This window comes from Rosa rugosa, chromosome 4, assembly GCF_958449725.1.
Source record: "Rosa rugosa chromosome 4, drRosRugo1.1, whole genome shotgun sequence".
Lineage (NCBI taxonomy): Eukaryota > Viridiplantae > Streptophyta > Magnoliopsida > Rosales > Rosaceae > Rosa > Rosa rugosa.
The window spans coordinates 8,247,874-8,269,501 of NC_084823.1; the positions used below are offsets into that span (position 1 = coordinate 8,247,874).

At 38.8% G+C, this 21,628-nt stretch overlaps 6 protein-coding genes and 1 non-coding gene across 7 annotated transcripts; 4 read left to right on the top strand and 3 right to left on the bottom strand.

The window, feature by feature from the left end:
* Window positions 1-725: 725 nt before the first annotated feature.
* Window positions 726-2,122, bottom strand: LOC133743167 (mitochondrial uncoupling protein 5-like). Its single transcript, XM_062170999.1, has one exon. It carries the CDS (start codon window positions 1,800-1,802, stop codon window positions 819-821), a length of 984 nt encoding a protein of 327 aa, XP_062026983.1. The 5' UTR covers window positions 1,803-2,122; the 3' UTR covers window positions 726-818.
* A 115-nt stretch (window positions 2,123-2,237) lies between these two features.
* LOC133744259 (protein FAR1-RELATED SEQUENCE 5-like) lies at window positions 2,238-6,523 on the top strand. The gene is made up of 5 exons (XM_062172395.1): window positions 2,238-4,247; window positions 4,625-5,584; window positions 5,665-5,732; window positions 5,817-6,098; window positions 6,187-6,523. The coding sequence occupies exons 1-5, from the start codon at window positions 2,852-2,854 to the stop codon at window positions 6,253-6,255; spliced, it is 2,775 nt and encodes a 924-aa protein (XP_062028379.1). The 5' UTR covers window positions 2,238-2,851; the 3' UTR covers window positions 6,256-6,523.
* Window positions 6,524-9,120: 2,597 nt separating this feature from the next.
* On the bottom strand, window positions 9,121-9,202 carry TRNAS-GCU (transfer RNA serine (anticodon GCU)). Its single transcript has one exon. It is a non-coding gene; the product is annotated as a tRNA-Ser (tRNA).
* A 1,598-nt stretch (window positions 9,203-10,800) lies between these two features.
* LOC133744260 (putative FBD-associated F-box protein At5g53635) lies at window positions 10,801-13,329 on the top strand. Its single transcript, XM_062172396.1, is given in 5 exon segments — window positions 10,801-10,812; window positions 10,901-11,791; window positions 11,917-12,177; window positions 12,272-12,379; window positions 12,381-13,329. Coding segments are annotated over 5 exon segments (1,461 nt in total). The 3' UTR covers window positions 12,570-13,329.
* A 358-nt stretch (window positions 13,330-13,687) lies between these two features.
* Window positions 13,688-14,500, top strand: LOC133744261 (F-box/LRR-repeat protein 13-like). The gene has a single exon (XM_062172397.1). The coding sequence runs from the start codon at window positions 13,688-13,690 to the stop codon at window positions 14,498-14,500; it is 813 nt and encodes a 270-aa protein (XP_062028381.1).
* A 5-nt stretch (window positions 14,501-14,505) lies between these two features.
* LOC133746496 (putative FBD-associated F-box protein At5g56430) lies at window positions 14,506-15,675 on the top strand. The gene is made up of 2 exons (XM_062174669.1): window positions 14,506-15,118; window positions 15,272-15,675. The coding sequence occupies exons 1-2, from the start codon at window positions 14,957-14,959 to the stop codon at window positions 15,560-15,562; spliced, it is 453 nt and encodes a 150-aa protein (XP_062030653.1). The 5' UTR covers window positions 14,506-14,956; the 3' UTR covers window positions 15,563-15,675.
* A 289-nt stretch (window positions 15,676-15,964) lies between these two features.
* Window positions 15,965-18,115, bottom strand: LOC133707339 (probable pectinesterase/pectinesterase inhibitor 20). The gene is made up of 2 exons (XM_062132891.1): window positions 17,074-18,115; window positions 15,965-16,839 (listed from the first exon to the last, which is right to left on the bottom strand). Exons 1-2 carry the CDS (start codon window positions 18,068-18,070, stop codon window positions 16,148-16,150), a joined length of 1,689 nt encoding a protein of 562 aa, XP_061988875.1. The 5' UTR covers window positions 18,071-18,115; the 3' UTR covers window positions 15,965-16,147.
* Between the last annotated feature and the right edge of the window lie 3,513 nt (window positions 18,116-21,628).

Here is a 21,628-nt window from a genome sequence, read left to right on the forward strand (position 1 = left end):
CGGTTCGGTTCCAGCCATTTTTCAGTTCTAAAATCAACCGTACACTGCTGCAATGCTGCTGTAGTCGGAAAGGAGAGGTATGCCCAAGGTGTGAATGGAAAACCAGATCCTACATAAACCAACAGAGCAAAGCCCTCTATTTACAAACTTTGTAAATGAGTACTTCTGATACAAAGAAGAATCAAATCATTGAGCCAACAAAATTGAGAAGAATTAGAGGTAAGGAAGTGTTCGTGCAGGGTACAGCTTGGTATCATTGTCGATGTCGAGCTTCTTTTCGCACCCAGTGGTGGGATTCACGATATTGAACTTAAACCAAACAAAACCAACAGAAAAAGCCGAAGTTGGGGATGAAGTGTTCGTACTGAGAGAGGTCGAGTAAAGGGTTTTAATTTGCAGATGAAGAGGAATACTGAGAAAGGTTGAGAATTTGATCGAAGGGATGAATTGAGGATGTTTGAATTGACTGAATGGATCAGAAATGAGAGATAATTCTGGGTTTGAGTCTCTCAGAATTGAGAGATGAGATTTTTAAGGTTCTAAACTTTTTTATCAAAGGAAAATGGATGAGAAACAGAAGAAGAAAAAAAATTGTTCGCATTTTCAGTTATAAACTAGGCCTGGGATCTCTTATGGCCGAGCTTATTTCTTTGCATCCAATCTAATGCAACGATGTTGATCGACTTAATTCTGAAGTCTAATTCATTCATTTATCAATTGTGATGTCTTATAAATCAAATAGCCAAGAGTTGCATTAATCAATAATAGTAATTAGTAGAATATTTTTTTCATCATCATCATTAGCTCAAAACAATAACTCAAAACTCCTTGAAAACCTTCCTGAGTTGTTCAAGAGTCACAAACAGCACCACAGTGAAAGGCCCCTGCCTTGAAATTGTAGGAATGAAACCCTTGTAGAGGGCCATGGGTCCTTCAGCCTTTACCGTCTTCAGGGCACAATCCAATGCCCCGGTGTACGGCGGCTCCCTCCCGGCCTCCACCTTCATGTTCATCACCCTAGTCTTGATCACGTCCACCGGGTTCGACGCCACCGAGGCCACGAACCCCGCCGCGAAACTCGCTGTCACGTGCGTGCCGAGCCCGTCGGCCATCACGTGCCTCTCGAGAATCGCCTCCTTGATCTGGTCGTACGACGCCAGCTGCGACGCCGTCACGATCATGGCGCGGTTCACCGTAAGACCCGACCCGCGCCACAGGCTAGTAACCCCTTCCTGCTTCGCCATCCTTGAGATGGCGTCGACCACGTTCTTGTAGTTCCGGCGCTGCGCCTCCGGGAGCCGGCCGTCGGCCTGCATCCGCACCATCGCCACGTCGGCGGGGTTCCCAACCGCGGCGCCGACACCGCCGGCGATGAGTCCGGCGAGAAGCTTTTGCCCCAGAGGAAGGTTCCCGGATTCCGGGTCGGACCACTTGGTCTTGAGGATGTCGTAGAGGCCCATCCGGGTGGTGGAGTAGAGAGTCTGGCGGAGCACGGTGGCGGAGACGCCGGAGAACAAGGCTTTGACGCCTTCGGTCTGGAAGATCTTGACCCCGACGGAGATCGGGCCGGCACGCGGCGGAGCGGCCACCACGTGCGGCGGAGGAGCCATCATGGTTGCGGATCCGGAATGGGAATGGAAGGCGAAAGCGGGGCGAAGAGCGTGAATGGGCTGCTGGGCCGGGGCGGGTAGGCCCTTTTCGCCCTGGAGCTGCATTCGGACCTTGATGAGATCCAAAGGGTGGGTGGAGCAGCCGGCGACGATGGAAGCTATGCCTCCCTCAACGAAACCTTTGACACCCATTTCGATATTGGAAGAAAAGATGGAAGCTTTTGAGTAGTATTGGGCAGTTAAAAAAAGAATGAAAGAATGGTTTTTTTTTTTTTTTTTTAAGTTTTAAAGAAGCAAAATTCGTGTGCCAAAAAATGGAGGTGTTAGGGAAAAAATTAGGAATGGAAGAATTTAAGCCCAGTTGGAGGTGGAGTTCATTTCACTGGAGACGAGGAGATGGGAGTGGAGAGAGAAAGCTATGGAGGAGGAGTGAGGGACGTTGGGCCTCTGAGACATAAGCTGGCTCTCTCTGTTGTGAATTGAATTTAGGGTTTGTGTTGTGTTGAGAAGAGTTGTAGGGGTTCGTATTTATAGTATGAAATGCGAATAAGGAAGGAAGGAAGGTAGCAGATGCGCCGTGGGGGCTTGCTTTTGCTAGCTGGGATGGTCAGAGAAAAAGACGGAATCAAATTTGCTCACCATGGGGTTAATGGTGGTGATACCACCAGCCAATCAAAATCTGCCATGTATGTTACCTCATAACCATAGGTTAACTATGGTTAACCTTTAATAATATAAAACTAATTTCCAGATTTTTCATTAAATAATCACACACTAAACCTTTTTGTCTTCTACTTGCTCTGACTTTTCTTTTTCTGCTACCAATGTCTTCTACGGTTCTACCATCATCTTCTTTATTTCTTTTTTCTCCAGTCCACTCTCCTCTCACAGACGTTAAGTTCTTCATCTTCTTTTTTTTTTTTTTTTGGCTGATTGGTTCTTCATCTTCTGCATAACCTAGAATTGAAAACGGTAAGCTACTATGCTCTCCACCTATATTTTGTTTTATTTGTACTTGTCTTTACACTGTAGCACTTTCTTTCTCTCAACCTTTCTATCCGCCTGAACCTGTTTTATCCAGAAAAATTGATAATCATTTATTCAAAAAAAGAAAAGAAAAAGTGATGATCATTTGATTGTTTTTGGAAATAAACGTAATCCATAAACGTATTGACATAATTGTTTTAGTTAGATTGACAGAGTGCATAGTAATTGGGACACAAGCCTACACCACCAAATTCATGGAAAATAAAGACGATGAATCTTGTTATCAGCATTGTAGTAACACTGAGAATGAGCAAAGAGGATGTGAAGATGATGCAATTGATGGTGAGACTAATGAGGAACCTGAATATGATACTCAAGAGGCCAGTAGCGATACTCAAGTGCCCAGTGATGATGAACACGTGGATTCTGGTTTAGAAGGTTTATGTATCTTGGATGGTAAGAAGCAAGCAGGAGGTGAGAATATCCCAGTTCTTGGTATGAGTTTTGAAAGTGATCAAGATGCATATGACTATTATAATTCATATGCTAGAGTTGTTGGGTTTAGCGTGCGAAGGCTGAGAAGCAACAAATATAAGCATACTAATGTGACATGGAAAAGAGAATTTTGTTGCTCTTGTGAAGGATTCTATACAAAAAAGAACACTCCAGAGAAGAAAAGAGAAGAAAGAAGATTCGGATGTAAGGCAATGCTTCAGATCAAACTAAATGAAGATGGGAAATTTGTTGTCACAAAGTTTGAAGCTGAGCATACCCATGATCTTGTTCCTGAATCAAGTTCACATGTCTTAAGGTCACAAAGAACCATAGAACCTTCTCAAGGTGGTTTGATGAATCAAATGCACTTTGCAGGGTTCAAACCATCACAGATCTTTTCATACCTGACCGTCGAAGCAGGAGGACCGGAAAATCTAAATTTCCTTCAGACCGATTGCAATAACTTCATTCAAAGAAGGCGGGCAAAGTTTTTGAAAAAAGGTGATGCTCAATGTTTGCTTGATTACTTTAAGAAGAAGCAAATGGAGGATAAGTCATTTTTTTATGCAATTCGAACAAACATTGACAATGAAATATGTGGTTGTTTTTTTTGTGATGGAAAATCAAGGAGTGATTATGCTATATTTGGTGATGCGGTTGTCTTTGATACAACCTTCAAAACCAACAAGTACGACATGGTTTGTGCTCCAATTGTTGGAGTTAATCATCATGGTCAAACAATTCTATTTGGCTGTGGGTTATTAGATGGGGAGACCACAGATGCATGCAAATGGTTCTTTGATGTTTTCCTACAAGCTATGGGAGGAAAAAAACCAAAGACAATATTTACAGATCAAGCTGCATCGATTGCTAGTGCAATTAGGGAAGTACTACCTAATTCTCACCATCGTCTTTGTTTGTGGCACATATATCAAAATGCTGCAAAACACTTGAGTCAAGTCTTTACGAAGTTCTCCACATTTTCACAAGCTTTCAAAAGTTGCATATATGATCCAGAGAGTGTTGAAGAGTTTGAATCAAGTTGGAAAGATCTACTTGATTATTATGATTTGAAAGAAAATGAGTGGCTAAAAGACTTGTATAACTTGCGTGAGAAGTGGGCACAAATTTATGGCCGATGCAACTTTTGTGCAGGTATGACCATTTTTGTTTGGTTAAATTATTTTTGATCCTTTTCTTTTTTTTATAATGTAGATCAAGCCTTCTGGGGTTCTTGCTTCTATGTAGTTGTTTATCACATTATGTTTATTAACTATGAGTCAATTAATATATATATACGTATTCAAAGGTTAGGCACTAGACATATATGGACCACAACAAACTTTATTGTACTCTAAGTCTAGCAAATCAATACTTATATAACAAGCTCTTAAGATCCATAAGAAGATGACCTGAGAATGTAATAATGGTTGGCTTAAATAATTAAATTTTGTGGCATTTACTTGGTCTTTTTTCTTTCTTTTTTAGTCTTTTTTGTTGAGACAGTAATGCATATATCAGCTTTATTGTAGGTATGACAACAACTCAGAGAAGTGAAAGTATAAACAAGACTTTGAAAAAGTTCTTTTATAAGAACCTTATTCTTTGTGAGTGGGTGGTACACTATGAGCGTGCTTTAGTTGATCGAAGAGAAAAGGAGAGGCTCGCGGAAGTTGCAACTACGCAAAGAAAGCGAAAACTTCTGTCTAATTGGAAAGTGGAGGTTGAAGCAACAAAGATGTACACAAAAGCGAGTTTCAATTGTTTTCAAGAAGAGTTTCGAAAATGTTTGGACTTGGTACTGGTAGAGAGTGATGACGGGAGAATAGAAACATATGTGGTTCAAAGACCAGGGAATCCAAACTTGAGAAGGTCAGTCATCTATTCCCCTTCAAATCAGTCAGTTAATTGTAGTTGTAAGAGATTTCAGTTTGAAGGGATTCTTTGTGCACATGCATTAAAATTATTCCGTGAGTTAGGCTTGTCAACATTACCATCCAAGTACTACTTAAAAAGATGGAGACGAGATGCTAGACAAGGAGTTGATCTTGAATGTTATGGGGAAGCAAATTTTAGTGATCGGAGCGCATCTTCTGCACTCCAATATAGTCACTTGTCTCATATAGCACAAAGAATTGTAGCAAAAGGTGCAAAGGATAAGCAATCATCCACCTTGGTGGAGTCTAAATTGCTGGAGTTGGAGGCAGAATTGGATGGCAATTTATCCATTGGACAAGAACATGAAACAAATGGTGATATAGATTCAGACGATCAAGTGAATGAAAATAATGCAAATCTGGTTTTGCGTGATCCAAAAGTTAAGAGGCGTAGAAGGAGTGGCAAAGGTAAGAGAAATAATGATTTGGGATCTAAGAAGCAATCAAAAACGAGATCTTCATCAGTGCGGCAAGAACAAGAGGATGGTCCAGTACCCCTTAAAGAACAAAATGTCTCTGTATCAAAGAAAAGGAAAGCTCCATCTAAAAGAAAAGGTTAGTAGAAAATGCTATGTGTATTGTTTATCTTGCATTATTTGTTTATCTATACAGTATCTAACCATTGTAATATATAGATTCTCAGGAACCCAGCTCATATGAACATGAGAAGACTGGCCCTTCAAAATCATATGAACATGTTCAGGTTATTTTTGTCATTTATGAAATCTATAGCTCATATTTTGTGAAAGTTGAAATAATCTTATATTACTGTGTATATAATGTATAGGGATCAATTAGATTGGTTAATCAAAATCAATCAAATATGCCCTTCATACATCCTGGATTTCCAACAACTTTTGGTGCTCAAGGCATTCCCTCGCATTATCCTTATGGATTTCCACCAACAACTTCTAGTGTACAAGCAATGCCTAATCAATCACATGACATTCCCTCGAATTATCCTTATGGATTTCCACCAACAACTTCTATTGTTCATGCAATTCCAAGTCAATCACTTGGTTACCAACCTATTCGTCCAATGTTTGATTATTCACTTATGTATTCACAGGTTTGCTCTCTTGTATGTATCTATTATTTTATTTTTTTAGATTTGTTTATCTAAATAATAACTATTACTTATGGAAAAAAATTGATAGGCTATCATCCAACCAAGACCTCAAGGACCAGCTCACCAACTGAATTTTCCAGATCCATCGACATCTTAAGCACCAATATTGCAGCTAGCTAGAATTGAAAAGAAAAGAAGTTTTGAAGCCATTTTATGAGTAGCTGGTCTGTTTTTTTTATTTGTAGTCTGTCTATTGCTTCTATCAAACTATTAAAGTGATAGAGGAATTTATGTAGAAGTGAATGTACATTCAACTTGGATGTTTTCTTAATTTCATTTATCAAGCTACCTATTTCATTTTGATCTGGCAAGTTATCATTTTTGATGAATAATAATTGAAAAGAACAAATGTTGTTTTTATGTTAGTCTTGTGAGGCTTTTTGTAGAAAAACCAAAAAAGTAAATCAAGAAGATGAAGACATATATGGGAGTGGACTGGAGAAAAAAGAAATAAAGAAGATGATGGTAGAAGACGTTGGTAGCAGAAAAAGAAAAGTCAGAGCAAGTAGAAGACAAAAAGGTTTAGTGTGTGATTATTTAATGAATAATCTGGAAATTAGTTTTATATTATTAAGGGTTAACTATAGTTAACCTATGGTTATGAGGTAACATACATGGCAGATTTTGATTGGTTGGTGGTATCACCACCATTAACCCCATGGTGAGCAAATTTGATTCCGAAAAAGACAGTGAGCGGCTGACGCGTTTGGGTGGGTGGGGGCCCGTTAGGAGCCCTAGGACGACCAGTAAGTCATTAAGCGCCGTTTGGTGACCGGGCTTGACTTGGAAGGTATGACCTACTCGGCCGTCAAGGGCTTTTTGCCAACATTCTAGGAGGAGTTGGAAATTCTTTAACACGTTGTTTTAATTATTTGCCTTTTTTTTTTTTTTTTTTTCTCGGGGTGAAATTGCTTGTCTTGCTTCTCGACAGGTTCTTAAGCATCACTACGCGTATGACTCGTTATTTAGTAGAGTTCCCCAGCGACAAGCAACGTTTACTTTTTAATTATTATGATGATTTAGGTAAGGTTTTAATCATTTTTCACTCCTTAATTGTGGGATACATATTTTATTAGAGATTTCGATTTTATTGCCGCAAGAGAGCTCAAGGCCAGCCTCGTCGAAGCATGGCGATGTCACGAATACCAGAGTGCAGTCGAGGCTTCTTCGTGTAGTAGAGAGAGTCAACCAGAGAGAATCAGAGGAGAAAGGCAAAATTAAAAGTACGACTATAAATAATATATATCTCCTAAATTAAATTTGAAGGTATAAATTTTTTATTTTTTTTTTTTCCCAAATTTTCATGCCTTTACCTTTGAAACAACGGCAAAATATTTTGAAACTAAAAAGATATATTTACTATGTAAATTCTTTTACGATAAATTAATATTCAATGCATTAAATATAATATTTTAATGGATATGTAGACAGAAAGTCCATATAACAAGAAATATTTAACTTCGATTGACTATAAAGTGACTATCTTTATTTCTACCCAAAACTCTTCATCTCTTTCTCTCTCTTATATTTTTATCTCTTTATCAACTGTTAGTTTAGAGCGTATTTCACTTGACACTGTTTGAGATGCTCTAATCTACCCAAATGCTAATCATGATAACTTTGGCTATGGCTTGTCTATTCAATCAAAGTTTGCTTCAGACAAGCTAAATGCTATTAAGATTAGCTTTGCCTTTAGAAAAATAATAAAATATTCAGGTTTCACTTTAGAAGAAGCTAGTATCGTTGAAGAATCCGATCATGTTTATTTTTATTTTTTAGCAATTTCTAACTATGAAATGATTAATATATTATTGAATATGTTCTAAAAGATCAATTGGCCAATACAATTGTTTGTGACGAGATAATTTTTTAAAAGCCCAAAATTCTTTAATCCTTGTGTCTTGACTTATGAATCTTAGCATTGACTTGAATCTTGCAATTGACTCTAGCAACAAAAATAATCACATCTCACATCTTGCTTTTCTGATGAAATTCATACTTCTGAAACAAGTCCTTAATAACCTTCAGTTACTTGGAAGGTGCAAAGTGTAATTAGGTCAAAGTTAGTATATGTCATATCTTTCTGAGTGTCTAGAACAAACTTTCATGTGCCCTCTGTTGTCATGGTGACATGGTATGAGCAAATGATCCTATTCATATTAGGATTTGGGTTCATATTAGGGCTTAGGTTCAACTATTTTGAGCTACGTACACTCCCAAATGACCTATAGCTTCAAATCAATTCTTCGACCATGTTTGTGAAGCAAGAATCTGCCACAGGCACCCCAGGTTAAAAAGCATGGGAGGTCCTAAAGCATTCATAGTCAATTGAGGCATTGTATCATTTGTATGGCACACAGCAATGGAGGGTTCCCCTCCACCACAATTGAGTCATTGCATCACTACTCATCCACAGTTTGCCCCACAAAAATCTAATTCCATATTCACAGCCTTTTAATAATTACTGGCTTAATTTTCTCAAGAATTATTCTGGGTACCCTTCTAGTAGTTCCCTTTCTGGGGCCAGTTGAGAGGAATATTAGTATATATTACACATTATATTTACCACATAATAGAAAGTCTTGAGTGGTCATTTGTCAAGCTGGGTGAATAATGGTATCCACCCATTATGAATTCTAGAGGGTCTTTGAGATTTGTGTGGTCTCAACTCTCTCAACCACTATTTAGGAGTGGAATATCTCAATATCTCTCATTAGGATTTTGGTGGACCTAAATATGAGTAATCAATTGGGGATGAAAGCTGTAAGGGAGGTAGTAACTGAGGAAGGAGCTAATAGTGCAAAAGGTAAGGCACTAATTCTGGATCTGATTTGGGTTTCCCGGGTTAGTTTCTTTCCCATTTCCCAATTATTTGTGCTACTTTGAATGGTGAAGTCTTCTAGAGTGGAAGACCAGTGAGAACTGAGAAATGAAAAAGGGAGTGTGAAAAAAAAAAAGATGGCGTCGCCTGAGAGATTCGAACTCTCGCGGGGAAACCCCATGTACTTAGCAGGCACACGCCTTAACCACTCGGCCAAAGCGACACTTGATGGTAGATTGCTCTGTTTCTAGCTAATCATCGGTGAGTACAAGTACAACAGGGGAAATACATTTTAGACCAAAGTGTGTTTGGATGAGGGAAAAAATGATGGAATTTAATTGAAAGTGAGGATTTCATAATTCCTACAAGCTAATTCTCTCGTTTGGCATTATCAGATTGGAAATTTTAAATTTCTCTGTGGAAAAAAACGAAGGAATTCATTGTTTAAATTCCCCACTTCAATTTTCACCAAAACAGGTGTCATTTACGAATTCCTTTGCAATATTCAATTTTCATTTCCAAAACAAGGTTTTTTTCTATTTTATTTATTTATTTATTTTAAACTTTCTTAATTTATTACACATTTCAAATCCTAAATAGATACAACCAAACAATAGAAATTGCAATTAATGGAATTTTAGATTGATGGAGTTAAAGATTCCATTATTTATAAATTCCTATGGATTTCATAATTTTCTCATCCAAACGCACCACAAGTGAATTCTGTCATTTTCAATTTCTCTTCGGCTATAAATGAAAATTTTGATATAATTAATCATCTATTGAAATGCCTAACTAATAGTATAGTTAGTAACTATATATTTTATTTGTAGGGCCAAAAATGTCTAATAGTAGAACAAAGCAAAAAAAGGCGGAAATTCCACTCTAATCCTCCATCATCAAATCAAGTCCAAAGCAAGTTTACCACGTTCATCAACTGCAATAGCATGTGGTTTCTACCAATCATTAAAGATAAGTGGCCCTAAAATTATTGGTCATTGGTGGCTGTGTGAACATTACTTATATGCGCATATACATATGTATATGTATATATATGTTTAGCGTAGTAACACTACTGGCTCAAGCCCAGCTGACCGATTTGTGAAATTAGGTTTTTTTTTTTTTTTTTACCACGCTACCATTCGCCTAGGTATAAAAAACAATTCTCAGTCTCCGTCTGATTTTTTTCCTCGCTCTCCCTATCTCTTAATTTTTGCATGTGTGTGCTACGTTCCTGTTAAAATTAGATCCAAACACAAATGCCTTTTTTTCTTCTTCTGCGGAATACACAAATACCAAAAGTGAAGTTCACTCGTTAATCATTATGTGTAAACAAGAGTCAAGACACTGGGCTTTCTTCCTTTATGGGTCAACTGAGAGTGGCCTTATCTATTGTTCAAGAAAAGAGAGTGGCCTTACCCAACTAGTTTTTACCATTTTCTTTTTATTATCAAAACTTTTAGAATCGAGGTCTCACTCTCATTTCAGAGTTGAGGGTTGCAAAGAGGGGCGTATATTTCTCGTTCACATCTGAAGCTGTCTGGTACTTCTTTTTACTTTGAATTCCTCACCGTCTCCTGGTTACCAATCCATAAGCTTTTTGTTTTTATTTTAATTTGTTTTTGTCTTCATCTCCTCAGACATGTAATCCTTATGTTTGCTTCTGGATTATATAATGTGCTCAATAGTTTCTTCTGGGTTCTCTTTGTTACCATCCATATGCTTTTCTTGAATGTAAATGGGTTTTCAACATTAATTTAATTGCTGGAACGGAAATTTGTTGCTTTTCTCTGTGGGTTGAGAAATTCATCAATTGAAATAATGAGAGAAATTGTTTCTGGATTTTCTAGTGTCTTGTAATTTATATGTAACCAAAGGAAAATATATGAAACTTTTCTATGAAATTTTACAGCATTGGTAGCGATTTGACATTGTTCATATAAATGCATCAGGGTATAAATGGCTTCGAATTCCAAGAGTCACAGATAGAATCAGTGACTTACCAGATTCACTTCTTTGTCACATCCTTTCCTTTATTCCAACAAAGTACTCTGTAAGCACCAGCATTTTGTCTGCAAGGTGGAAGAGAGTCTGGGCCTCTGTTCCCTGTCTAGAGTTTTATGACGGACTTTTTCCGGACTTTGAAAGTTTTGTGTTGTTTGTTAGTCGTGTACTTTACTTTCATAACTCATCAAACATTCAAAAGTTCAAACTAGAATGCTACAATGCTGAGTGTTTCTTTCATATTTATGGTTGGATTCGCACCGCCATTATGCATAATCTTGTTGAACTTGATCTTTGTGTTGAAAAAGATGGATCACATTCAGAGGACGAGCGTCTCGAGTTGCCTAAGAGCCTTTTCATGTGCAAAACACTGGTTGTTTTGAAACTGCAGTCAACTTTTGTCATCAATACTCCTACTTCATGGTGTTTGTCATGTCTCAAGGTTCCGTTCATTACAGTTTATCATCCTGATAATGACCCGATGGAAAAGCTTTTGCCTGGCTGCCCTGCACTTAAAGATTTGGCTATATCTGGAACTGTGGGAGAAGGTTATTTGAATTTCAACGTCTCTGCGCTTGAACTTAAGAAGTTAAGAATCAATCTTGACACTGTAGAAGATTATAGTTTGGCTGATTATAATGAAGCTTTTGTTAGAGCTCCAAAGCTCGAATACTTTGGTCTCAAGCAGACCGCTTTGTCAAATTCTGTTTTGGAGAATTCGAAGTCTTTAGTCAAAGCCACTATTGATCTCAATTACCACACAGCAACTGAACATTCTGGCTTTGCTGGCCGTGCGACTGCACTTTTGGCATAAATTTGCAATGTCAAATCTTTGTCCCTTTCAGCACATGGTTTGGATGTAAGGATTCCTGCACTTGTTTCTTGTTTCCTATTCATTACTAGAGGGGAGTCTAACTTATTTAGGAAGAATAGAAAGGGATGGGAAATATCGTTGGTTTAATTTATTTAGTTTATCTGATTCTGGAAATTTATGTTTTGAAAGGGTATAACCCAATTAATTTCTCCTCGAGTTTCTGTTTGATGAATAATCTATGTTTCATGAAGGAGAATTGTGATCTGCCTGTTTTTGGTAATTTGAACCAATTGAGACTGGTTCTTCATTGTTGCTGTTCTTGGTGGGCAGAGTTGCTGAAGAGATCACCTAATCTAGAATCTCTTGTCTTAGAACACGACGTAAGATATAGTTCAACTTACAATACACCGTACCCAATTAACTTGTACCTGTTAAAGATATTCATAATATGCCTTCATTTATATAATCTGTCAGGTCTACAATTGTGATGGAATAGCGGAATATGGTTTTGAAAAGATGGAGCTACTTTGGCATCCTCCTGAGTTGGTGCCAAATTGTTTGTTGTCACACGTCAAGACTATCCTGTATCAAAAGATTCCTGGGAAGGGACGATGACTTTGAAGTGGCAAAATATTTGTTAAAGAATGGTAAAGTTTTGAATAGCATGAAAATTTACACAGGTGACTTTTTTGTGTGTACAAAGGAGGATATGTTGGAGAAACTTTTAATGTTTGAAAGGGGTTCTAAGACATGTCAAGTTGAAATTGCCTGAGAGTCCTTTCTTGTAAAAGCTTTTACAAGGTTGTTGTCTTGGAAGTTGAGTTCTAGTTTTTGGAATGATATAAATTGTAAAATTACCTCAGTTGATCTTCAGCTGGATCTCTATCTGCTACTCTCTTTACTCGTGGATAGTTTGAGTATCTTGAATGCACTGTATATCTGTATTCCGAAGAGAATACATTATGGGTAGCCTGTTGACAATTTCATACTTTCTAAACTTTGATTGGTGGATTTACTCTGAACAAAATCCCAACAAAGACAGATTATCTCGTGGATTTTCTTCTGTTTTCTAAAAAAATTCCGGTAATGATCACATTTGAGTACATTTCGAGTACTGTTGTAAATAATGTTGGTTGTAATTCAACTTTTGTTATCAGTTAAGTTGTAGCTGTTATGTAATCCTCATTGCTTTCACTCTCCGATCTAATTTTTAGTCAGATCGGCCTTCTTCGGAAGGCTGCATGAGATGGAAGTGGGAACTTTCTTGTTGGAGAAGGGTCAAGTTTTAAAATAGCACAATGACCAAGATTACAAACGAGCATATGGCCCAATGGGTGCATTACTGGTCCTCCAATGGATTTCTCGAACAATAAGTCAATAACGAGAGTGGGCTTATACGAAACTAGGTTTCACCTTCTTTTCAGTCTTGATAATGAAGGCACTTGAGGGTTGCAGACTCATGATCTTGATTCTCGACGTACCCATTTTCATAGCCTTTCTTCTTAACAATCAAGGTCCATTTGTGAAGCTCTTGTAAGGTACCTTCTTCCTACTTGATGAACTTCCTGAGAAGAGGAAATTCATCTACTTTTTATCTTCGTAGAAGCGTAATCTTTGTTACTGTTTCTGTTAACTTCTGAAAATTTGATCTGTTCAGTAGTTTCTTCTCGCATCTGTTTGTTACTATGGCTATAATTTTCTTGAACGTAGATACAATTCTACAAGGATTTTAGTAGTTTTACCTATTGGTTGGGAAACTATTAGAGGGAAAATACATTCAGAATTCTGCATTTTCTTGTAATACCTATCTAACCAAAAAAAAAATTTAGAAGGTTGCAGTTTGACATATTTTCTTTTAATTATTTTTTCCTTAATTGCATCAGGGTATAGATGGCTATAAAATTCAAGAGTAAAGTGAGAGTTAAAGATAGAATCAGTGACTTACCAGATGCAATTCTTTGTCACATCCTTTCCTTCATTCCAACAAAATATGCTGTGAGGACCAGCACTTTGTCTACAAGATGGAAGAAAGTGTGGCCGTCTGTTCCCTGCCTAGACTTCTGTCCCAAAGATTTTGATTTTTATGAAAGTTTTCTGATGTTTGTTAATCGCTTACTTCTATATCGTGGCTCATCAGACATTCAAAAGTTCCGACTTCGTTGTCTGAAGGATGATCGTCAGTTCCCCCTTATTGATGGTTGGATTTGCACCGCTATTATGAGGCATGTTGTTGAACTTGATCTTGATGTTCCAGGAGGTTCCCGAATTTTCGAGTTGCCTAGAAGCCTTTTCATCTGCAGAACACTGAGGGTTTTGAAGCTGATGTCAAGTTTTGCTTTTGATACCCCAAAGTCATGGTGTTTGCCTAGTCTCAAGGTGCTTGTTGTTACAGTTGATCGTCCTGATAACGATCCAATGAGAGAGCTTCTGCCTCACTGCCCCGCGATTGAAGATTTGACTATAAAGGGTTCTGTTGGACAACATGTTATTTCAAATTTTCACATCTCTGCGCTTCAACTAAAGACTTTAACGATCATTTTAGAGACTCGAGAAGATGATCATTTTCCTGTGAAAAATGCGTGCACTCTTATTATTAGAGCCCCGAAACTGGAAAATTTAGATATCGACCAACGTGTTCTGTCACTTTATCTTCTGGACACTGCAAAATCTTTTGCCAAGCCACTATTCATCTTTCTGACGTAAAGCAAAGAGATAATCCTGCCTTTGCTAACCGTGCAACAACCCTTCTGGCACAAATTAGCGATGTTAAATATCTGTCCCTTTCGGCACATTGTTTGGAGGTACATTATTCATTTCTTGTTTGTTACATCTAGGGAAGAATTTAAATAGGGGGCAGCAAATATCGTCTTCCTGATTTCTTCTAGCAAGAAGAAATTGGATGGTGTGGGATGCTGTATTTACATGGTAATACAGTTTCCCGTAAAGTTGAATTGATTACTGAAATGAGCGAGATTACATGGTAAATAGGCTTTTGTTTGGAAATGAAATAACAAGGAAATAAAATTGTATTTACATAGCACGATTCTCATCTTTATCCCCTTTTCTTAATATCAAATATAGTGTTATGTGACCTTTTCCCTTTCTTTACTTTCTATTAAAAGAAGTACTATGCATATATAAGCAAATGTTTAATTTCTGATGAGTTTCTGTTTGACAAATAGTTCATCTTGCATGAAGGCTTGTCATCTGCCTATTTTTCGTAATTTGAGGCAACTGGAGCTGGTTCTTCATTATTGCTGTTCTTGGTGGCCAGAGTTGTTGAAGACATCACCTAATCTGGAATCTCTTGTTTTAGATCATGTAAGATGTAATTCAACTTCTGTTATCAGTTAACTTGTAGTTGTTAGTTGTTACTGATGTTCATTCCATTCATTCTCTCAAATAACTTTCAGTTTCATAAGTCCTCATGGATGACCTTATTCTCATTTTATTCGTTGTTTCAAATAATTTCAGTCAAGACATCCCTCTTGGCGCATGGATAGTTGTGAATTCACATGGCTACAATGGAATTCCCCAGAGTCGGTGCCTAGTTGTGTGTTGTCACAACTCAAAACTATATGTACAAGGAATTTTAGAGGAGGGCAGGATGAGATGAAAGTGGCAAAGTACATGTTAGAGAAGGGTCAAGTTTTAAAAAGTCTGACACTCTATACAGCTCATCTTGTGTGTACAAAGGAGAAGCTGTGCATGCAACTTCTCATGTTTTACAGAGGTTCAAAGACTTGTCATGTTGAATTGAAGTAAGATGTAACTTTAGCTTCTGCAAGGTTCTTTTCAATTGTACTGTACGTTCCTGAAATGCCATTGTAGCTTCTATAAGCATTTTTTTTTTCTAGCTTTTAGAACGATTCTGTTAATCTCTGTACCGTCAATCTTCAGATGAACTTCTTTTGCAAAATCTTTTGTTTTCCATGGTTTAAGTTTTCTTATCTTCCGCTGATATTATTTACATCTGCAGTCAGACTGACATAGTTAATGTTACAGTGGTACGTACACAGAATTAAAAGTCAGTTATATATGAGCACGCTTCCTACTCAGGTATAACAGCAAAGAAATTAAAGGTGTGCTTAAGCCTAAATAGTATGGACAGAGACACAGTCTGACAGAATTTGAATATAGTGGGAATAAGTGATACCATGCCAGTAATTGATGAAATGAAAACCAGCTGATATAGTCAATGGAAAATAATTGTATATTTGAAATTATACATTTCCCAATTTGAAAGGGAAACGTACTTGAACTTATGCTATATAGCTAAGCTTGAAAAGTTTGACATGTTTCTTCAAATTACAACGAAAAGAAATTAAACATTCAAGTTTGAATGGTTACTCAAACAAAGCCACCAGTATAACGCACACCTGTCTGAGGCAACCAGCTATCCCCTACCAGAAAGTTAGACACTGTAAAATTAACAGCATCAGTTGCATTGATCACATGGTAACCAGGCCATGTGACTCTGTTACTAGTGTCTGATCCAGGTCCTCTGTTATCATACTCAGCATAATACAATGTGCTCAGTGCAAAATCTCCATTCCACTCGAGCCAACCAACAGGATCAATCAAACTATCCATGAAATTCTGCAAGTAAACCGTCCTCGAATACTCCTTCCATGGCCTCCCTAGATATGTCTTGACAGTGAAGTTACTCGAAGCCAAGTCCGCAGCGGCTGTAATGGTGCAGTTCTGGATGGAAGTCCCCGTATTCTGATTCGGGTCAGTTCGGCCCTGGGCCGTGATGGGATTGGATTGGCCTTTGAGTGGCTGGCGAGGGTAGAGGTTACAGTTTTGTAAAACAACTGCAGCATTGCCGAATATGAAATCGACAGTTCCATAGATGTCACATTCTCGGTAGAATTGTCGGAGAGAATGCGCGTATAGGGTGTCCTGGTAGGCTTCAAAGCTGCAGCTGTAGAAGACTGACAAGTCCGCGCCGTTTCTGACCGCCACAGCCTGCATTTTACTTGGTCCAGCCGTGTTACGAATGGTTATGTTGACTCCCACAAACCCTTCTGCCACCACAGCTGCATTCATATATTTTGATCACGACATTAGTCATTGTCAATGGCTCATTGCATATTTAATACGTTAGCCATTGATTCAATCAATTCTAATTTTTCTTATTAAACTTTTAAGAGTTAATTTCGCGCTTATATCCAAATTACGTCATTTCAAACTTCTATTATTTTAAGTGTTCAAAAGCTTGGTTATCCTATTTCTAATATTTTCTAATATATATATTTCAATCGGACACTTACCTAAAGTAGCAGAGTCGAAAGTAGTCGATCCATCCACGACATTGCGGTTCCCGGTGATGATGGTCTGATTGATACCGTCTCCGATCAGCAACAAGTACTGCTTGTTCGACGCAATCGAAACATACTCTTCATAAACACCGGCGGTGACATACACCAAGAAATACCCATCACTAGCAACAGAGTTGTTCGGCGCTGCATTAATAGCATCATTGATGGTGGTGAAGTTCCCACTTCCATCCTGGCTCACCACCACAATGTCCCTAACCACAACTTCCTCATCTCCAGCCGCCTGAAGAAGCCGCCTTCCTGGCCGACTTATCACCCAGTCGTAGACCCCACGCGCTTTGCTCGACATTTTCAGTGACAACCTACCCTTTCGAAAACTAAGATGGTTCGGCTTCCCGTTAGCATTTTTGTGTTCCTTTGGCACCCAACCCTCTGTGAACAGAGCCAAAGAGACGCTGTACATACTTGTACAGTTTAAGAGCGGGACTAAGAGCTCGTCTTTGACAGTAGTGACAGATTGGAGTGCGTCGGAACAAGTCTGCTGGTTTGTCATGATGGCACTGAGCAATGTCTGGAGATCATCTGCGGCCGAGCTCGGAAGCACGGCGTCGCTGCTGCTGTTAACTTTTTTTATGGTGTTTGAGATGAAGTCGATGTTCAGGGACGCGAGGAACTTGCAATCCTCGAGGGCTTGAATGGCGGTTTGCGATAAAGCAGAACGGTAACTTTGGAGGTATTGGTTGAGGGAGACCATTAGGTTTTGGGATTGGAGGAGAGAGTGTTGGACGGAGAAGCGGCCGAACTCGTAGACATTGGCATTTTTGTGAGGGAGGACGGACAAGCAGTAAGAAGGGTGTGGGGTGGAGTTGCAGATGGTTTCCGGCGGGAGGGAAGTGTTGAGTGGAACGTCGGCAGATGAAGATTGAGAGATGAGCAAAGAGAAGAGAATGAGGAATAGTGATGATGCCAGAGGATTGAAGAGATAAGCCATGTTAGTGCTATGAATGAGAATGTGTAATAGGTCATAGGTGCTTTTGTCTGTATTTATAAGATGAGCATGAGCACTATGCTATTTGGAAAGTAGACGTGCAAGACTTTTATCTGGTGGGATTGCTAATGTTAGATGCAACGTACCTTAATCTCAACTTTAACGAATTTTTCTGTTGGAATCAACTTTATATTTGCTCACTTGACATTTCATGCTCTTTACAACAAATTCACTAAATAGTACTAGTAAGTAGGTGAAATACCACGTATAAAACTATGGAAGATTTTACGGATCTAACATGACTATTGTAATCATAATTGATGTAATAAGAGGCATATCATCCTACATATAGATAATGAGATAATCACATTAGAAGCTTAAATCCCTTAGTATATGCCTATATGGAATTGTACATGATCTAATTAAGTGGCGTACATAAATATTTCTTCTTAGAAATTTGATATTGCTCAAGTATCCTAATATATACGGCATCTAGATTGTCAACGTTGGGGTCGTTGGCCCCTAGTGGAAGATTCATCTTGGCCAAATCATTCTTTTGTTGGTGGTAGAATTTGATCCAGACATGAAGCGTGATCTAATTGGGATGTTTAAGAAAAATAAAGATTTGATCCTTAGTTTGATTGATTCAACATTCACTATATATTGTATGAAGTTTATACGCGTTAATTAGGCATGCATGCATATCATCTCCGACATTGACTTGCAAATTATTAAGCCTATCTTTCATGACTTTACGTTAATGAATCTTTATGCATGTTTTTTTTTTGGTTTGATCTCACTGCATCCGAATATAACGACGTCTTACACATTTTGTGAAGTAAACATGCACAAATATTGCCATCTATGTAGATCAAATATTAGGTATTATCTCTTTATTTTGAATCCACTCGTGTGTAGTTTCGATGACCGTTGCATATAAGCGATTTCAGATTTTATTTAGCATTGAAGGTCAAGTATTTACGATTCGGGTTTTAGGATCATTTTTTTTTTTGAAAGAAATGTGGATTTCATTAACGAATGTCAAGATGACCATTACATATCTTTCTGTTGCCTTCAACTAGACAAATCAAGAAGTTGTAGTAAGAGAACTACTGTGATACATGGAAACACACCATCTATATTCGAACTAACCGCTCACTTATTTAAAGTGAGCCTATAAACTATGGAGAATAGTAAGACATAATAAATAAGCCCCTACCACACCTACCTATATTTTTCCTTTGCCCTTCAAGCTAGGGCTAGGAGATTTTTCTGAAAACAATCGTTGCCCGGTCCATAGAGAGGTTGGGCCTAACAGCAGGGTGAGGTGGGCCCCACAGCTGCCCACATTCTTGAAGATTTGAATTGACTCGTTAAGGAAGAGCCCGAGCCCATTACACTCTCCTTTAAGAGCCCGAAGCACGGGCCCAACAGTTTGCCCTAGCCAATTTGGGCCCAAAACACTAGGGCAGTAGCACCTCTGCCATAGTTCACCGCCGATCGTATAACGGCCCATAGCTTCCATGGCAGTAGCACCTCTAAAAGTCAAAACCCAAAAACCAACATGGCTCCAGGCCCAGATAGAGGCCCAATAAGCCCATTCAGCCCTAGGCCACGTTGAACTGCTGAAGGCCACAACGCCGCCTTCTGCGGTACCAACGCCGGAGCTCCCCCCATTGCGGATCCAATCCGAGTTCTCCCACCCCAAGTTGTTGTTCGGAGACGCAATGGAGCTATCTAGGCAGGAGATAGAGTAGATAGAAGTTGGTCGAGCCGGATCGCATAATAGAGGAGCAAACAGCCCCATCGTCTCCTCCGTCAAACTCACCCAAAACTGGACGTGGGTTTGATCCCACATTGATTTGGGCACCCAGGACACCCAAATGTTGCTGCAGACTACTGCCCATTCCGGCAGCCAAGACAACCTGCCCCCCGAGGTCAGCGAATCTTGCAATACCAGAAACCATGCTTTACTGCACCCCGAGAGCAGCGCAGTCACTGATCTTCGTGCAAAACCACTGCCCATTCGCATCATGGTCCTCTTGATCCAAGATTCCACCCGATTTGGATCATCACCATCACCCCCAATTCGATCAGAAGATCGAGAGAAGTAAGGAGGTTTATCCTTAAGGTAGAGAGGGCTAGCCACCTCTGTTGGGGCTAGAGAGAGACTTCTTGGTGGTTCAATGTGGTCGGAGCCGCTTAGATTCTCGTTGCCGCATACAAGCCGCGTTAGGGTGAGCGCAAAGAGAAGCGCCGTTAGGGAGATATTAGGGTTTGCCATCTATTTAGTGTTTTAGGATCATTTAATTTGTTCAGAAAATGAAAAAAAGAGCTTTAATAGTTCAGTTCATTAATTGGTAATTGATTGATACGCATATAAGATGCCCCATGAATGAAATCACCATTATTCTTAGAAACAAAAATATCAAATAATTTGACTAGTAATTGGATATATGGCTGCATTAACAGATCTTGTCACTTATTGGCTAACTATTAGTTCATTTAATTTCATGTTTGGATTAATTAGGTAAATAAACATATACACATATACACATTAAGTAAGTGCATGAAAAGTTAGATGTATGTTTGGGAAGTAGAGAACATATCATTATAGTCTGAGTTGAGAACTGTTTGCCTAAGACTTTTTTTTTTTTTTTTTTTTTTTTGAAGGGGTTTGGAACCCAGCCTAACTGGGAGGCTCAGCCCCACGCCCGGATTAAATTAACGAAAAAGAGAAAAATTACAAAAGGGAAAGGGGGACTAGACCAAAACCTTTCCCATAAAAAGAAAACAAAAGAGAAAAATCCAACCAAATCAATGATAATGGAGGACTCCTAAGGCATCATTACGAAGCTTAGAAAAAGTCTCAATTGGAGGCGTAGGGAGCCAGCAAAGAGAAGGAAAAGTCAATCCCAAAATCGCCAAGCAATCTGCCACTGAATTGCCTTCCCTATGAATATGAAGATCTAAAAGTAGAGACAAGAAATTAGCTGCACTGTCCTGGTCTTCATGTAGATGCTGATGAAGCTAACTTTGCGCACAAATTCCTGGGGTTCCTGGGAAGGAAGCCTCTGAATATGAATATGACAGGCCAACATTATCATCTCAGCAACCTGTGAAGCGATAATTTGGGAGTCCCAAAAAATCAGCCTGCAAGTACCTGTGAAGCTCTGCAGGAGGGCTAGGATACCAAGTAAATGAGTGCTTTGAAACACCTAAGTTTGCCATCTTATCAGCAGCTGCATTCCCTTCCCTAAAAATATGAGTGCTCCGAAATTGCATTTGTTGAATGTTCTTCAGGCAGTTTTGCCATCTAACTCTCAAGTCCCATGGAGGAGAGAAAGAAATGGAGGAAAGAGATGCTAAAACACTAGTAGAATCGCTTTCCAACCACAGAGTAGTCCAACCTCTGGTGAAAGCAACTTCAACAGACACAATAACCGCACAAAGTTCAGCATAGAAGGATGAATTGCGACCAAGAGGTTGGCAAAAACTCCCTAAATAAACCCCAGAGGCATCACGAAAGACTCCCCCACAAGCTGCAGGACCAGGATTACC

Excerpts from the sequence above, each read along its gene's own strand:
- LOC133743167 (XM_062170999.1), bottom strand. The coding sequence starts at position 1,802 with ATGGGTGTCAAAGGTTTCGTTGAGGGAGGCATAGCTTCCATCGTCGCC.
- LOC133744259 (XM_062172395.1), top strand. The coding sequence starts at position 2,852 with ATGGAAAATAAAGACGATGAATCTTGTTATCAGCATTGTAGTAACACT. Across the intron at positions 5,585-5,664 it reads AGCTCCATCTAAAAGAAAAG|ATTCTCAGGAACCCAGCTCA; the intron begins GTTAGTAGAAAA and ends TGTAATATATAG. Across the intron at positions 6,099-6,186 it reads ATTCACTTATGTATTCACAG|GCTATCATCCAACCAAGACC; the intron begins GTTTGCTCTCTT and ends AAAAATTGATAG.
- LOC133744261 (XM_062172397.1), top strand. The coding sequence starts at position 13,688 with ATGGCTATAAAATTCAAGAGTAAAGTGAGAGTTAAAGATAGAATCAGT.
- LOC133746496 (XM_062174669.1), top strand. The coding sequence starts at position 14,957 with ATGAGTTTCTGTTTGACAAATAGTTCATCTTGCATGAAGGCTTGTCAT. Across the intron at positions 15,119-15,271 it reads AATCTCTTGTTTTAGATCAT|TCAAGACATCCCTCTTGGCG; the intron begins GTAAGATGTAAT and ends AAATAATTTCAG.
- LOC133707339 (XM_062132891.1), bottom strand. The coding sequence starts at position 18,070 with ATGGCTTATCTCTTCAATCCTCTGGCATCATCACTATTCCTCATTCTC. Across the intron at positions 16,840-17,073 it reads TTTCGACTCTGCTACTTTAG|CTGTGGTGGCAGAAGGGTTT; the intron begins GTAAGTGTCCGA and ends ATATGAATGCAG.